Source organism: Microcaecilia unicolor, chromosome 7, assembly GCF_901765095.1.
Source record: "Microcaecilia unicolor chromosome 7, aMicUni1.1, whole genome shotgun sequence".
In the NCBI taxonomy this organism is placed as follows: domain Eukaryota; kingdom Metazoa; phylum Chordata; class Amphibia; order Gymnophiona; family Siphonopidae; genus Microcaecilia; species Microcaecilia unicolor.
Genome location: NC_044037.1, coordinates 285,430,407 through 285,447,557, shown reverse-complemented (window position 1 = coordinate 285,447,557; position 17,151 = coordinate 285,430,407). Strand labels below are relative to the sequence as shown.

General features: G+C 47.9%; 1 protein-coding gene across 1 annotated transcript in view; it reads left to right on the top strand.

Annotated features, from left to right (window-relative positions):
• The window catches only part of EAF2 (ELL associated factor 2), a 91,554-nt gene that overhangs the window by 27,563 nt on the left and 46,840 nt on the right, over nt 1–17,151 (top strand). The window contains exon 2 of the mRNA XM_030210318.1: nt 16,591–16,685. Coding sequence (XP_030066178.1) covers nt 16,591–16,685 — 95 coding nt within the window. The remainder of the gene's footprint in view (nt 1–16,590; nt 16,686–17,151) is intronic.

Genomic DNA, 17,151 nt, shown 5'->3' with positions numbered 1-17,151 from the left:
GATCATCTCTAAATCATTAAGAGTTCTGGGCTGTCGCTTGGCAACTCGCAGCTTCAGCTCCCTCCATAAGTTTTCAATGGGATTAAGGTCTGGTGACTGGCTAGGCCACTCCATGACCCTAATGTGCTTCTTCCTGAGCCACTCCTTTGTTGCCTTGGCTGTATGTTTTGGGTCATTGTCGTGCTGGAAGACCCAGCCACGACCCATTTTTAAGGCCCTGGCGGAGGGAAGGAGGTTGTCACTCAGAATTGTACGGTACATGGCCCCATCCATTCTCCCATTGATGCGGTGAAGTAGTCCTGTGCCCTTAGCAGAGAAACACCCCCAAAACATAACATTTCCGCCTCCATGCTTGACAGTGGGGACGGTGTTCTTTGGGTCATAGGCAGCATTTCTCTTCCTCCAAACACGGCGAGTTGAGTTCATGCCAAAGAGCTCAATTTTTGTCTCATCTGACCACAGCACCTTCTCCCAATCACTCTCGGCATCATCCAGGTGTTCACTGGCAAACTTCAGACGGGCCGTCACATGTGCTTTCCGGAGCAGGGGGACCTTGCGGGCACTGCAGGATTGCAATCCGTTATGTCGTAATGTGTTACCAATGGTTTTCGTGGTGACAGTGGTCCCAGCTGCCTTGAGATCATTGACAAGTTCCCCCCTTGTAGTTGTAGGCTGATTTCTAACCTTCCTCATGATCAAGGATACCCCACGAGGTGAGATTTTGCGTGGAGCCCCAGATCTTTGTCGATTGACAGTCATTTTGTACTTCTTCCATTTTCTTACTATGGCACCAACAGTTGTCTCCTTCTCGCCCAGCGTCTTACTGATGGTTTTGTAGCCCATTCCAGCCTTGTGCAGGTGTATGGTCTTGTCCCTGACATCCTTAGACAGCTCCTTGCTCTTGGCCATTTTGTAGAGGTTAGAGTCTGACTGATTCACTGAGTCTGTGGACAGGTGTCTTTCATACAGGTGACCATTGCCGACAGCTGTCTGTCATGCAGGTAACGAGTTGATTTGGAGCATCTACCTGGTCTGTAGGGGCCAGATCTCTTACTGGTTGGTGGGGGATCAAATACTTATTTCCCTCTGCAGAATGCAAATAAATTCATATACTTTCCACAATGTGATTTTCCGGATTTAATTTGTGATGTGCTATCTCTCACTGTTACCAATAACCTACCCTTCAATTATGGGCTGCTCATGTCTTTGTCAGTGGGCAAACTTACAAAATCAGCAAGGGATCAAATACTTATTTCCCCCACTGTAGATTTACATACAGTGAGTTTTTTCAGTTTATGCAAATCTGTCCCAAGCACGAAGTGGCTAGATGTATGTCCATCTCTGTATTAGAGGTACAGAGCACTGCGCAGGTTCATACGGGAGGCAGTCCCCGTTATGTAGATTTTATAATCAAGACACATGGAGAAGACGCAGAGGTTTCAGAAATGAATCAACAGGATTATAATTGGGGAGAGCCAAGGTTTATAAGACTTGAAAAGCACATCAAAAAGGCAGCCAAGAAAAGGGTGTCATGCTTAAAAAAAAAAAAAATCAGTTCACTTAACGCTAGAGGATGATAATTTTGTGTCTGGCTGCCTGCCCCCTAACAGTAAGTAACCTCTGATTTGACATACATTAATCACCTTCTCCTCCTGCCCTCTGCAGTGAGCAAAATTGAATGTTTGTTACAATAAGTTTATTTTAATTCCTGAGAAAAGAGACACTCATGAATTTTTATATAGCAGGTTCCACTAGGATATTCTGAACACTTTAATCCTTGCGTAAAGCTAACCTGCTAAAATGTACTGCTACTTCAGTTCATTTGAATTTCGAATATGTAATTAGAATTTAATGTGTACAGGTCAGAATGATTAATGTCTGACCAACATGGGAGTGGCCCTTGAAAGCCTGTCATGATTGAGTCATTCTGTAATCTGAGGTGCTGTCAGGCTTTTCACAATTTTATTTAGTATCCCAGTAGATTCCTGTACCAGTGTAGTATTCTAATTACTTTGGCGATGGAGGGAATTGCGGTTTACAAAGAAAAATAGCATGCCATTGGGATGATGCTGCATCTCTGCATACCAAGTTATTCAGTTACATTGATTTCAAGGAGTGACCACTTGCTGATTCTTCTACTAGATAGCCCTGTCTGGAGTGTCTGGGCCATCTAGGGATGCCAGCCAGTTTGAAACTTTCATGATCCAGTTCTGGTTTTACCCCATTGGCGTGCATGAAATTACAGGCTTGTATTTCTTAGTTCTGATTTTCCTATTGCATTCCCTAAGTCCCTGCATGCAGGGGGTAATTTTTATAAAAGCATATACGTGCAAAGTGCCACTTACAATTTGTCCAAACCTTTTTTTTTTTAAACCCAGGTATGCTAACTGCTATTACCACATCCATATTTTCTCAGGAACTCTGCCTTATAGATCTGCAACATTCCTGAAATTCCAGTATTAAGCCTTCCATAATCTTGATGATAATCCTCCGTTAAATTAGGTTTCCTGTATATCCAGGATATAGCTTGGTAAGGATATTCATTTGTTTGAAATGAGATGGTATATGTCCCATGTCATTTTCAACCCAAAACAGAGAAAAATACGAAACCTTTTTTCTTGTGTTGTACGTGGTGCACTCTATGTACGACATTACCCTTGAAATGAAAAAGCTCGGAAAACAAAACAAAGTCCTACAGGTGTCATGGGATACGAAACAAAATTACATTTTTTGGGCTCCCTCCCCCCCACCCCCACTAAATTGAAGTCCCTTTTTGAGTCTAGTCAAGGTTCATGACACTACCTCAACAGAAACCACTGTTTCAAACACCATCACATCTGACAGACGGGTACCAGGAAGACAAACTTCAAGCCGGTAATGCGGAGGAGCGTTTTTGATATGAAGTCTAAATGTCATCTTTCAAAATCGGATCACGTAACGGCATATGTAAAGGATCATTATTGGCTTTCGGTTAAACTTTCATGTTCAGTTCAAAATTTTGTTGCTAGTGTTTCAAGCTTTTTGTCAAGGAACTCCATTGTATCTGTCCAGTTTGACTATTCCTTACTCTCCTGCGCGAGTTTTGAGGACATTAAATGATCATCGCCTGGTGTTTCCAGGCCCTCAGAAAGCTCATATGATTGCCCCATCACTGTGGAATTCTGTGCCCATCTCTGCACAGTGAGACCTCTTTGAGAAAGTTTAAATCTTTACTGAAGACGTGGCTGTTTGAGCAAGCATGCTCTATTACAAACTCCTGGGTGCTAGAACGACCGGTTTGGGACAAAATAAGTACCTGTATTTCTCCGAGGACAAGCAGGCTGCTTGTTCTCACTGATGGGTGACGTCCACGGCAGCCCCTCCAATCGGAAACTTCACTAGCAAAGACCTTTGCTAGCCCTCGTGCGCCCGCGCGCACCGCGCATGCGCGGCCGTCTTCCCGCCCGAAACCGGCTCGAGCCGGCCAGTCTTCTTTTGTCCGCACTCGGTACGGTCGTGTTTTCGCCGTGTCGAGCCCCGGAAAGTCGACCTCGCGCGTCCAATTTATTTGAGCGTGTTTTTTTCCTTCGGGAAAGTTTATCTCTTAGTCGGGAAGTGCTCCGGAAACCCCCCGCCGGGTTTCGTGTAAATCCTCCCCGTACTTCCAGCTTTTTGCCCCGGTAAGTTTTCTTTCGTCGTCGGGGTAGGCCTCTTTTTGGCCTCGGTCGAGATTTTTCTCCCTCTAAATTTTGGTGCTTCAATTTTCGCCATTTCGGCTTTTGATTTCGCCGGCGTGATTTTTCCGCCCATGACATCGAAGCCTTCCAGCGGCTTCAAGAAGTGCACCCAGTGCGCCCGGGTTATCTCGCTCACTGATCGACACTCGTCGTGTCTTCAGTGTCTGGGGGCCGAGCACCGCCCTCAGAACTGTAGTCTGTGTTCCCTGCTTCAAAGGCGGACTCAGGTAGCGAGACTAGCCCAGTGGAACGTGTTGTTCTCGGGCTCTTCGTCGGCATCGGCACCGGGATCTTCGAGTGCATCGACGTCGTCAGCGTCCAGACCATCTTCCTCGGCCGCCCCTGCATCGAGTGCATCGAGGCATCGGGCCTCTGCATCGGCGCCGAGACATCGGATAGCTGCATCGACGTCGGTGGTACCAGGACCTCGTCTGCTGATGTCGTCGGACGGTGGTGCATCGGGTGGAGTGCAGGTGAGGGCTGTCCATTCCCCTGCTGGTGGCGGTGAGCCCTCGGGTGGGTCTCCGCCTACCCTGAGGGCTCCTGCGGTACAGCCCCCCCGAGATCGACCTTCTTCAGTCTCGGCCCCGAGGAAGCGACGGATGGATTCGACGTCCTCCTCGTCGGTGCCGGGGAGCTCCGGTGACATGCTTCGGAAGAAATCGAAGAAGCATCGACACCGGTCTCCTCCCCGTGTCGGCACCGAGAGCTCTGGGTCGCCGAGGGATTCGGCACCCAGCAGGCATCGGCACCGAGAGGACCGCTCACCCTCTGTTCAAGAGGTGTCGATGCGCTCCGCTCTGGACAGCCCGGAACAGCCTCCACGCCCGGAACAGGTACTGACGTCGACGCCTGCATCGACCTCTCAGCCTTTCTCTGCAGCCACTCTAAACGAGAGCCTCCGGGCCGTTCTCCCAGAGATTCTGGGAGAGCTGTTGCGCCCTACCCCTCCGGTACCGGCGGTGCTTGCGCCTCCGGTACCGTCGAGCGTGGCGCCGGCTGGCCCATCGCCCAGGTTGAGGTCCCCGACGTCGGTACCGCGTGCGGTGCCGACCGCGGCCACCTCCCAGGAAGGCTCCCCGACCACGTCGGCGGAGGGAGCTTCGCCGATGCGGGCAAGGGAGTCTACCTCTCGACGCCCCCATCGTGGACGGGGTTCCACGGAGTCGAGCAGGGCGAGGTTGCAGACACAGGTCCGGGAACTTGTGTCTGACACCGAGGGTGAGGCCTCGTGGGAGGAAGAGGAAGATCCCAGATATTTCTCTGACGAGGAGTCTGAGGGTCTTCCGTCTGATCCCACTCCCTCTCCTGAGAGACAGCTTTCTCCTCCCGAGAGTCTGTCTTTCGCTTCCTTTGTCCGGGAGATGTCTACGGCCATCCCCTTCCCGGTGGTTGTGGAGGACGAGCCCAGGGCTGAAATGTTTGAGCTCCTGGACTATCCTTCTCCACCTAAGGAAGCGTCCACTGTTCCCTTGCACCATGTCCTGAAGAAGACATTGCTTGCGAACTGGACCAAGCCATTAACTAATCCCCACATTCCCAAGAAGATCGAGTCCCAGTACCGGATCCATGGGGACCCAGAGCTGATGCGCACTCAGTTGCCTCATGACTCTGGAGTTGTGGATTTGGCCCTAAAGAAGGCTAAGAGTTCTAGGGAACATGCTTCGGCGCCCCCGGGCAAGGACGCTAGAACCTTAGACTCCTTTGGGAGGAAGGCCTACCATTCCTCTATGCTCGTGTCCAAGATCCAGTCCTACCAGCTCTACACGAGCATACACATGCGGAACAATGTGCGGCAGTTGGCGGGCTTGGTTGATGCTCTTCCCCCTGAGCAAGCCAAGCCTTTTCAGGAGGTGGTCAGGCAGCTGAAGGCGTGCAGAAAATTCCTGGCCAGAGGAGTTTATGACACTTTTGATGTTGCGTCCAGGGCCGCTGCTCAAGGTGTGGTGATGCGCAGGCTCTCATGGCTGCGTGCCGCCGACCTGGAGAATCGAATCCAGCAGCGGATTGCGGACTCGCCTTGCCGTGCGGATAACATTTTTGGCGAAAAAGTCGAACAGGTGGTAGAGTCTCTCCACCAGCGGGACACCACATTCGACAAGTTCGCCCGCCGGCAGCCTTCAGCTTCTACCTCTACAGGTAGACGATTTTTCGGGGGAAGGAAGACTGTTCCCTATACTTCTGGCAAGCGTAGGTACAATCCTCCTTCCCGACAGCCTGCGGCCCAGGCTAAGCCCCAGCGCGCTCGCTCTCGTCAGCAGCGTGCGACTCAGCAAGGCCCCGCGGCTCCCCAGCAAAAGCAAGGGGCGAGCTTTTGACTGGCTCCAGCAGAGCATAGCCGACATCCAAGTGTCAGTGCCGGGCGACCTGCCTGTCGGAGGGAGGTTGAAAGCTTTTCACCAAAGGTGGCCTCTCATAACCTCCGATCAGTGGGTTCTCCAAATAGTCCGGCAAGGATACACCCTCAATTTGGCCTCAAAACCTCCAAATTGTCCTCCGGGAGCTCAGTCCTACAGCTTCCAGCACAAGCAGGTACTTGCAGAGGAACTCTCCGCCCTTCTCAGCGCCAATGCGGTCGAGCCCGTGCCATCCGGGCAAGAAGGGCTGGGATTCTATTCCAGGTTCTTCCTTGTGGAAAAGAAAACAGGGGGGATGCGTCCCATCCTAGACCTAAGGGCCCTGAACAAATATCTCGTAAAAGAAAAGTTCAGGATGCTTTCCCTGGGCACCCTTCTCCCCATGATTCAGCAAAACGATTGGCTATGCTCTCTGGACTTGAAGGATGCCTACACACACATCCCGATACTGCCAGCTCACAGACAGTATCTGCGATTTCAGCTGGGCACACGCCACTTCCAGTACTGTGTGCTACCCTTTGGGCTCGCCTCCGCGCCCAGGGTGTTCACAAAGTGCCTAGCTGTGGTAGCAGCGGCGCTTCGCAGGCTGGGGGTGCACGTGTTCCCATATCTCGACGATTGGCTGGTGAAGAACACATCCGAGGCAGGAGCCCTGCAGTCCATGCAGATGACTATTCGCCTCCTGGAGCTTCTGGGGTTTGTGATAAATTACCCAAAGTCCCATCTTCTCCCAGTGCAGAAACTCGAATTCATCGGAGCCCTGCTGGATTCTCGGACGGCTCGTGCCTATCTCCCAGAGACGAGAGCCAACAACTTATTGTCCCTCGTCTCGCGGGTGCGAGCGTCCCAGCAGATCACAGCTCGGCAGATGTTGAGATTGCTGGGCCACATGGCCTCCACAGTTCATGTGACTCCCATGGCCCGCCTTCACATGAGATCTGCTCAATGGACCCTAGCCTCCCAGTGGTATCAGGCCGCTGGGGGTCTAGAGGACGTGATCCACCTGTCCACGAGTTTTCTCGAATCCCTGTTTTGGTGGACGATTTGCTCCAATTTGACTCTGGGACGTCCCTTCCAAATTCCTCAGCCACAAAAAGTGCTGACCACGGATGCGTCTCTCCTGGGATGGGGAGCTCATGTCGATGGGCTTCACACCCAAGGAAGTTGGTCCCTCCAAGAACGCGATCTACAGATCAATCTTCTGGAGTTGCGAGCGATCTGGAACGCTCTGAAGGCTTTCAGAGATCGGCTGTCCCACCAAATTATCCAAATTCAGACAGACAATCAGGTTGCCATGTACTATGTCAACAAGCAGGGGGGCACCGGATCTCGCCCCCTGTGTCAGGAAGCCGTCAGCATGTGGCTCTGGGCTCGCCGTCAGGGCATGGTGCTCCAAGCCACATATCTGGCAGGCGTAAACAACAGTCTGGCCGACAGGTTGAGCAGGATTATGCAACCTCACGAGTGGTCGCTCAATTCCCGTGTGGTGCGACAGCTCTTCCAGGCGTGGGGCACCCCCCTGGTGGATCTCTTCGCATCTCAAGTGAACCACAAGGTCCCTCAGTTCTGTTCCAGGCTTCAGGCCCACGGCAGACTGGCGTCGGATGCCTTCCTCCTGGATTGGGGGGAAGGTCTGCTGTATGCTTATCCTCCCATACCTCTGGTGGGGAAGACTTTGTTGAAACTCAAGCAAGACCGAGGCACCATGATTCTGATTGCTCCCTTTTGGCCGCGTCAGATCTGGTTCCCTCTTCTTCTGGAGTTATCCTCCGAAGAACCGTGGAGATTGGAGTGTTTTCCGACCCTCATCTCGCAGGACGACGGGGCTCTTCTGCATCCCAACCTCCAGTCCCTGGCTCTCACGGCCTGGATGTTGAGGGCGTAGACTTTGCCTCTTTGGGTCTGCCAGAGGGTGTCTCCCGCATCTTGCTTGCTTCCAGGAAAGACTCCACTAAGAGAAGTTACTTCTTTCATTGGAGGAGGTTTGCCGTCTGGTGTGACAGCAAGGCCCTAGATCCTCGCTCTTGTCCTACACAGACCCTGCTTGAATACCTTCTGCACTTGTCTGAGTCTGGTCTGAAGACCAACTCCGTAAGGGTTCACCTTAGTGCAATCAGTGCATACCATTACCAAGTGGAAGGTAAGCCGATCTCAGGACAGCCTTTAGTTGTTCGCTTCATGAGAGGTTTGCTTTTGTCAAAGCCCCCTGTCAAGCCTCCTACAGTGTCATGGGATCTCAATGTCGTTCTCACCCAGCTGATGAAACCTCCTTTTGAGCCACTGAATTCCTGCCATCTGAAGTACTTGACCTGGAAGGTCATTTTCTTGGTGGCGGTTACTTCAGCTCGTAGAGTCAGTGAGCTTCAGGCCCTGGTAGCCCAGGCCCCTTACACCAAATTTCATCATAACAGAGTAGTCCTCCGCACTCACCCTAAGTTCCTGCCAAAGGTCGTGTCGGAGTTCCATCTGAACCAGTCAATTGTCTTGCCAACATTCTTTCCCCGTCCTCATTCCTGCCCTGCTGAACGTCAGCTGCACACTTTGGACTGCAAGAGAGCATTGGCCTTCTACCTGGAGCGGACACAGCCCCACAGACAGTCCGCCCAATTGTTTGTTTCTTTTGATCCCAATAGGAGGGGAGTGGCTGTAGGGAAACGCACCATATCCAATTGGCTAGCAGATTGCATTTCCTTCACTTACGCCCAGGCGGGGCTGGCTCTTGAGGGTCATGTCACGGCTCATAATGTTAGAGCCATGGCTGCGTCGGTAGCCCACTTGAAGTCAGCCTCCATTGAAGAAATTTGCAAAGCTGCGACGTGGGCTTCTGTCCACACATTCACATCCCATTACTGCCTGCAGCAGGATACCCGACGCGACAGTCGGTTCGGGCAGTCAGTTCTTCAGAACCTGTTTGGGCTTTAGGATCCAACTCCACCCCCCGAGGGCCCTGTTTGTTCTGTTCCAGGCTACACTCTCAGTTAGTTGGTAAATTTTTTAGGTCAATCTCAGTTATGTCCTCGCCGTTGCGAGGCCCAATTGACCAATGTTGTTGTTTTGAGTGAGCCTGGGGGCTAGGGATACCCCATCAGTGAGAACAAGCAGCCTGCTTGTCCTCGGAGAAAGCGAATGCTACATACCTGTAGAAGGTATTCTCCGAGGACAGCAGGCTGATTGTTCTCACAAACCCGCCCGCCTCCCCTTTGGAGTTGAGTCTTCCCTTGAAGTGTATTGTCTTGCTACATACTGGACTGGCCGGCTCGAGCCGGTTTCGGGCGGGAAGACGGCCGCGCATGCGCGGTGCGCGCGGGCGCGCGAGGGCTAGCAAAGGTCTTTGCTAGTGAAGTTTCCGATTGGAGGGGCTGCCGTGGACGTCACCCATCAGTGAGAACAATCAGCCTGCTGTCCTCGGAGAATACCTTCTACAGGTATGTAGCATTCGCTATATGTAAACCACTTTGAATGTAGTTGCAAAATATCACAGAAAGGCAGTATATCAAGGCCCCTTTCCCTATTTATCCTGGAAGTATGTGCCCTGTATTTCTATTGTTTTATTATGATTGGTATGTGTTCTTTTTCTTTTCTTATTTTACTAGCCGTTGAGCCCGTAAAAACGGGCTAGTAAAGGAAGGGAGGGTTTGAAAGTCCCCTCCGCCACCCCTCCACCCGGGCCAGGTACCTGGCTTCACTATTCAAACCGGCGGAACACAGCTCATCTGAGCTGCCGTCGGCCTTCCTTCTTCTCTGCTTGTGTTCCGCCCTCGTGTGACGTAACGTGGGCGGGGCACAGGCAGGTAAGGAAGGCCAATGGCAGCTCAGATGACCTGTGTGCTGCGTTCCGCCGGTTTGAATAGTGAAGCCAGGTACCCGGGCCGGGTGGAGGGTGGGTGGGGGGAGCGGTAGCGGCAACCTAGGGGGGGGAAGCGGTGGCGACGGCGGTTCCCTCACTCGCAGGTGCGCAGGTTCCCTCTCTGTCATGCCCCCGTCATCACGTATTGACGTGGGGGCGGGACAGAGAGGGTCTCTACTGCGCATTTGCGAGTGAGTATGCCTCTTGCCATTTATATGTTTGATTGTTTATGGGTTGTGTTTTGTTTTTTTTAAGAAGTGTAAATTGTCTTGCCCTGCTTGCCAGTTAAAGCGGTATAGTAAGTATGTAGTAAATAAAATCCGATTTTGTGAGTTTTGCTGAAAATGTCCAAAACATAAGACATTTTCTGGTTCAAAAAACGCTTTTTTTTTTTTTTTTTTTTTCCGAAATTGGCCATTTGCTAAATGTGTTCGTGCTCAGTTGCCTCTCTTTTGGACCATTTTTTAAGTATGTGGTGGGGGGGGGGGGGAAGTCCAAGGGAAAAATGCACAAAAGCCATTGGGATGTATTCTTAGTAGACTGGCCACATAGACATCCCAGCAGAGCAGTGGGGAATCCTAGGGAGTGCTACAGTGGACTTCACATAAAAGGTGCCAGGTACACATCTCACCTTTACCCTCTTATATTGTATGGTGAGCTTACCAAAAACCTGCTGTACCCAACTGTACACCAGCCTTTATGGCTTCAGGTGTCACCTATATATATATGGGTATAGTAAGTCAGGTTTTTTTTGGTGGGTTTTAGACAGTTCACACTGTCCACCACAAGTGTAGCAGAGTGGGATATGGGCCTGGGTTCCCTTGTCTATAGTGCACTGCACAACCACTAGGCTACTCCAGGGACCTGCTTTCTGCTCTAATAGGACTAGTCATAACAGTTGAAGCTGTTTGGTAAGAGATTGGTATGTACTGTTTGTTACAGATAAACATCCTCACTTTCTGGTGGGTATTCATGCGGCAGCAGGTTAGTCTCTTCCTCACACAGTGCTCGCACCAAGTCTTGCCAGTCTTTCTTTACCATATTGCAGATATTGTTCATTCCTATGGTGGTGGTCAGATACCCTGTCCTGACAAATACTGTAGTGGGATGTACTGCGCATACCCGTTTGTATGCATAAGGCCTGCATTGTTGAACTGAGACCTGTGAACCAAACTCTGACTAGGCCGGGAACCATCTTTTTAGGACCATACTGTCACGGGTGTTACAACACTTCCTACAGCAATGGACTGACGTTCCAAGGGATATCTGCATTTTTTTTTCTCTGCTGTGAAGCTGCAGGAATGTGATTTACACTGATAATGTGATCATCTTTGCTTATCATCTCTTGTAAGGTACCAGCTCGGATAAGGAGGACCATCACCAAGGCCAGGGGCCTCATTATATCTGCACAACTAACAACGATTACCATCTGGTTAGCTCAGTGATCCTAGTGGACCAAAGCTTTACCATCCACTGTCCACGTGCACACTTCATGTCAGCAGTAGTTGTCTGGCCAGCTCATCCAATCAGAGCTGTATGTGCACCATGAGGGACACTGACAGACAGGTGGTCTACTCAAGGAGTTAAACACAAGAGCTAAGGCAACCTGTTAGACGGAGAGACAGACACCTTTCTCTGAAGCCAACATGTAGCTTCTCTTGAGTATCACTGAGAGGCTGAAGAAGCCCTCTGTGCTCATAAAGGAACTGAACTATGAATATGTGCCGTACCGAGTAAGAACCAGTTCTGGGTAGCATCTTAGCTTCAATTAAGGTAGTTCCAGAGAAGAACTATGTGCATTCCAGCTTTCTTGCTGATAGCCTTCCACGGCCAACACAGGCAGAAAACACAGTATAGCGAGCATATCTACGTGGCCTTGTCCAGGAGCCAGCTTTGGAGTCTGAGGGGGAAAGGAGAGACCTGCCACACAGAAGAAGCCAAATGACTTTTCTAGGCTGCCTACAGGGTGACGTTAGTTATCCTCCTTATAGTTGGGACAAGGTGGGACATGGCGATGCTTTCTAAATGAGTCGGAACATTTTGGCATGTGGTCTTAAGTTAGCACTAGTAATAATGTCTCGGGAATAATTATTAGTTGTACTGATGTACCATGTGCTGATAAGTCTTGCTAAGTTTTCCATATTCTTTTGCTATATCTGCTCTTCTGTGTGATTTATATATAATTGTAATATATTTCCAAAGTGTGGCATTGTTCTCTCATATTGCCAGCAAAACCTTTGTAAGAACCCTTTTCTTTGTTTTGGGACCACTTTAGGACAAAATGATACTCCAAACAGACGAGACCAATCACAAGCTCTAACCAGAGTAATTATTAGCTTATTAGCTAATCACCTTTATTAGCAATACACAATACCTTTTCCTCTAGAGGCTCAGGGATAACACATAGCAACCATCTCCTGGGATTTCTCCATCCCTGATAACAAGGTTAGTTGTGCATAGCAATAAAATGCTTTTTTCAAAACAGTCTGGCATGGATGCACCTATGTTGAAGTGGATGCCATCCTTTCCATGAATAATGTTGGTGCTGACCTGACTGCAAACCATTTGCAAAGCACTTAAGTCAGCATGAGGAGCAGGATTCTATATTTAAAATGCATTTGGGATTCTACCTTTTCGGTATGTACTATGTGGTTTATGGTTTATTTAGCACTTAATATATCACTCAATACAATGTACAGCAGAGCAGTGTACAATACAAAATTATTAAAAGACAGGCAGAAATAAATGCCAAAACTTTAAAGGAAAGGAAAACTCCTACAAAAGTAGAGGGAGGAATAGAAACATTGCTAGAAATGTTATAAGTTATAGAAAACAATAGAAATTACAGCAGAAATGTAGAAAAATGAAGGCAGATGAAGACCATATGGCCTATCCATCTGTGCCATCTACTTTCTCTTTCACTCCCTTAGAGATCCTATGCACTTGTCCCAAGCTTCCTTAAATTGAAATACAGTTTCATTTCCTCCACCGGGAAGCTGTTCCACATATTCGCCACCATTTCCATTAAGTATTCCCTCAGGTTACTTCTGAGTCTGTCCCTTTTCACCTTCATCCAATGCCCCCCTCATTCTAGAGCTGCTTTTCAAATGAAAGAGACTCACCTATTGTGTATTTATGCCACATAGATATTTAAACATCTCTATCATATCTCCTCTCTCCCACCTTTCTTCCAAAGTATACATATTTATTTATTTATTAATTACATTTATATCCCACGTTTTCCCACTGATTGCAGGCTCAAAGTGTTTTACATAAATCTGTAGTAAGGCTACAGTGCAATAAAAAGCAATTATATAAATTGGGAATAAGGTAGGAAGTAACTATTAAACAACAATAGTCAAGAGATAATAACAGGTAATTAGTGTCCTTGGATCTTATTAATGGTAAATGTTAATTCAAATTAAGTTGAACCTGGGGAATAAGCCGCCTTAAACAATACTGATTTCAATGATTTTCTGAATTAACCAGCAAGATCTTTGTCTGTCCTCACTTTATGACAAAGACCACTGACCATTTTAGTAGTCGCCCTCTGTTTATATCTTTTTGAAGGTGTGATCTCCAGAATTGTACGCGGTATTCTAATTTGGGTCTTACCAGAGTCTTATACAGGGGCATCACCTCCTTTTTCCTACTGGCCATTCCTCGCCCTATGCACCCAAGCATCCTTTCAGCTTTCACAGTCACCTTTACTACCTGTTTGGCCACCTTAAGATCGTCACGTATGATCACACCCAAGTTCCGTTCCTCTTTCATGCACAATATTTCTTCACCCCTTAAACTGTACCATTCCCTTGGGGTTTTGCAGCCCAAATGCATGACCTTGCATTTTTTTAGCATTAAATCTTAGCTGCCAAATTCTTCTTTCCTCTGTTCTTCCTCATGTTATCCACACCATAAGGGGTGTCTACCCTATTGCAGATTTTGGTGTCATCCACAGAGGCAAACTTTACCAGACAGCCCTTCAGCAATATCACTTACAAAAATCTTAGAGATTGCCCAAGAATCAAACCTTCCAGCACACCACTGATAACATCGTTTTTCCTCAGATCAAGCTCCATTTACCACTACACTATGTCGCCTTCCACTCAACCAGTTCCTAACCCAATCAGTCACTTTAGGGCCCATATAGAGGGCACTCTATTCGTCAATGTAGAATCATGTCAAAGGCTTTACTAAAATCTAAATGCACCACAACTAGTGTTCTCCCTTGATCCAACTCTCTGGTCACCCAGCCAAAGAAATTAATTGGATTTGTCTGATGAGACAGTCTCAAACAGTATCCCACCAGCCAAAAATTTTTGCGAAGTGACTTGTATATATGAAAGAGAACCTCAGTGATGTAACTTGCCAGCTATACTTTTGCTGTTGCAAGACTTGACAACGCCAACTTCGTCATCTGTTCCCATTAACTTCAATTATTTTCAACCAAATTCTTTAAATGTTTTAAATCTTACTAAATATTCAGTAGTAGCCAAAAATTCAACATATTGCAATTTGGCTGGTTTAATATTACCTTGAACATATAATGCCACTTCCCCGCCTTTCTTCCTACTCTTTACTGAACACATTATAGCGTGGTATAACTATATCCTAGTCATGGTTCTCTGGGAGCCATGACTCCAGGACCGCCTCTAGATCCAAAACCTTATTTCCCATACTAAAGGCATTAGTATATACTACTTTCGAGACATTGCCCCCCTTTTCTCATTTGTGTAGAGGTATTTAATGCTTTTACTTACCTGAGGGCTTGTGCTTACCTAGGGGCTTTGATCACCTAGCCTCAACAATTCTAGTTTAAAGCCCTTTTCAGTAGGTTAACCAGTCTGCTGCTGAAGACACTTCTGTTCTTTGATAAGATGGACACCATCTCTGCTCAGCAGCCTGTAGAAAAGCATCCCATGGTCCAGAATGCCAAATGCTCTCTAGATGACACCATCTGTGCAGCCACGTATTTATCTCCTGAATGCAAGCTTCTGTGCCTTGAGGTTTGCCCTCAACAGGGGGGATTGATGAGAACACACCCCCTGTGAACCTGTCTGCTTCACCTTCTCTCTCAGAGCAATGGAGGCACTTTGATACGTTCAGTGGGGTACCTAGCAGCATCATTTGTGCCACAATGGATGAGCAGCATCAGATGATAATCACTAGGCTTGATGAGTCTTGGCAAGCTAACATCTTGAACTATGACACTTGGCAGACGGCACATCTTCCGGTACATCATATTTGGCTGCAGATGGATGACAATAACTGTAATAACTACAGGTAGTCCACGTCTAGGACAACATACACAGAAAGTTGATCATAAGGAAAAAGCCATGTAAACAAATAGGTCCTAAGCATAACCTTAAACTTAGTAAATACAGATTCCGCTCTTAACTCAAAAGGGGAAGGAGTTCCATAAATGTAGACCTAGAAAATAAAAAGCTGAATGACAGATGCTCTCCAAACAAGTACGGGTTGGGCCAGCAAGGGAAAGAAGTAATTCACTAGAAAATTGGAGATGATGTGAGGAGAGGTAAAGGGGAGTATCTGAAATAGAGTATCTTGTGATTTATAGGAAAAATTTTAAATTGGTAGCAGCATTGAGTAGGTAACCATTGGTGATGGATATGCAGAGGAGAGGTACGGTCACATTTTCAAACATGGCAAGGTATCTTAATTGCTGTGTTTTGTACAGTTTGTAGTGATATGATAGTAGCCTGGGGTAGCCTTAATTGCTCAGCAGCAACTTGTAAGCAAACTACCTTCAGTTCCTGACCTGGTTTTTGCTGCTTTGGCTAACTAAGGATACCACAGAATTATCATAGCCCAGTTCCTTGATTATAGGGAGGTCCAGGTTTAGGTGCTTACAGTAGTTTAGTCTCTTATCTCCTTCTTTTGCAAAGAGGCCGTCCCCTCATGGAAATAAAGATAAGAAGGGGAGGGGGAGAAGCAGCTGTTGAGCAACCCTATCATGAACCTTTTTTTTTTTTTTTTTTTTTTTTTACTGTGGACCCTAAATATTTGTACTCTGAGATGTGGGGTTTTTTTTTGTTTGTGTGTGTGTTGAGTTTTTTGGGGGGCAGTAGGTTGCATACACCACTTGCTAATGTCATGCCATGGGACAAATATGTGTAAAAAACAAAAGAGGTCCAAAAAATTCCACAAAAGTCCAACACAGAAAAGAAACAAGTGGAAAAACAACTTCAAGGGATCAATCCAAGACAAGAGATAAGATGCTCCAAAAAAAACTTTATTGTGGACCCAACACGGTCCGTGTTTCGGTTTTTGAAAAAATCTTCATCAGGGGTCAATCAGTAGTTGCACAGAAGATATACTGACAGACAATGGAGCTCATAAAATGTGGTCTCTTGAATATATAGAAGAGTGTAGCCTAGTACCAACGTATTCAGTATAAAATGCACGTATACTGAATACATTGGTACTAGGCTACACTCTTCTATATATTCAAGAGACCACATTTTATGAGCTCCATTGTCTGTCAGTATATCTTCTGTGCAACTACTGATTGACCCCTGATGAAGGTTTTTTCAAAAACCGAAACACGGACAAATATGTGTAAAACATTGGTTTCAATGAATATGCCAAAATTTCTTTGTTTAAATCTGGATTTGACACACTTTCAATGGCTTCATTCTTTTGTTGGTAGATGACTTCAAGCCTGCATCAATTGACACATCTTGTGAAGGAGACCTTGAAGTTGGCAAAGGTGAACAGGTGACAATAACACTACCAAATCTTGAGGTGAGGCTTGTGCACTTATGCATGCGATTATTATATGAACCATTAAGAAAGTCTTTTATGGCATAAACTAGGAAAAAAGGCCCGTTTCTGACAGAAATGAAACGGGCGCTAGCAAGGTTTTCCTCGGAGTGTTTGTGTTTTACAGAGTGTGTATGAGAGTGAGTGTGTGATACAGAAAGAGTGAATGTGTGAGTATGTGTGACAGCGAGAGAGTGTGTGTGTGAGAATGACCCTCCCTCCCAGTTTCAGGTTCTGCCCCCCCCCCCCCTGCAAGGTCCAGTGTCCGCTCTCCCTCCCTCCCTCCCTCCCACCCAGTTCCAGGGTCGTTTCCCCCCCCCCCAGTTTCAGGGTCCCCCCTCCCTCTCTCCATCCCAGTTTCTGGGTCCGCCTGGCCCCCCTCCAAGTTCCAGGGTCAGCCCCCCCTCCAAATTCCAGGGTCCGCTCTCCCTCCCACCCACCCACCCTG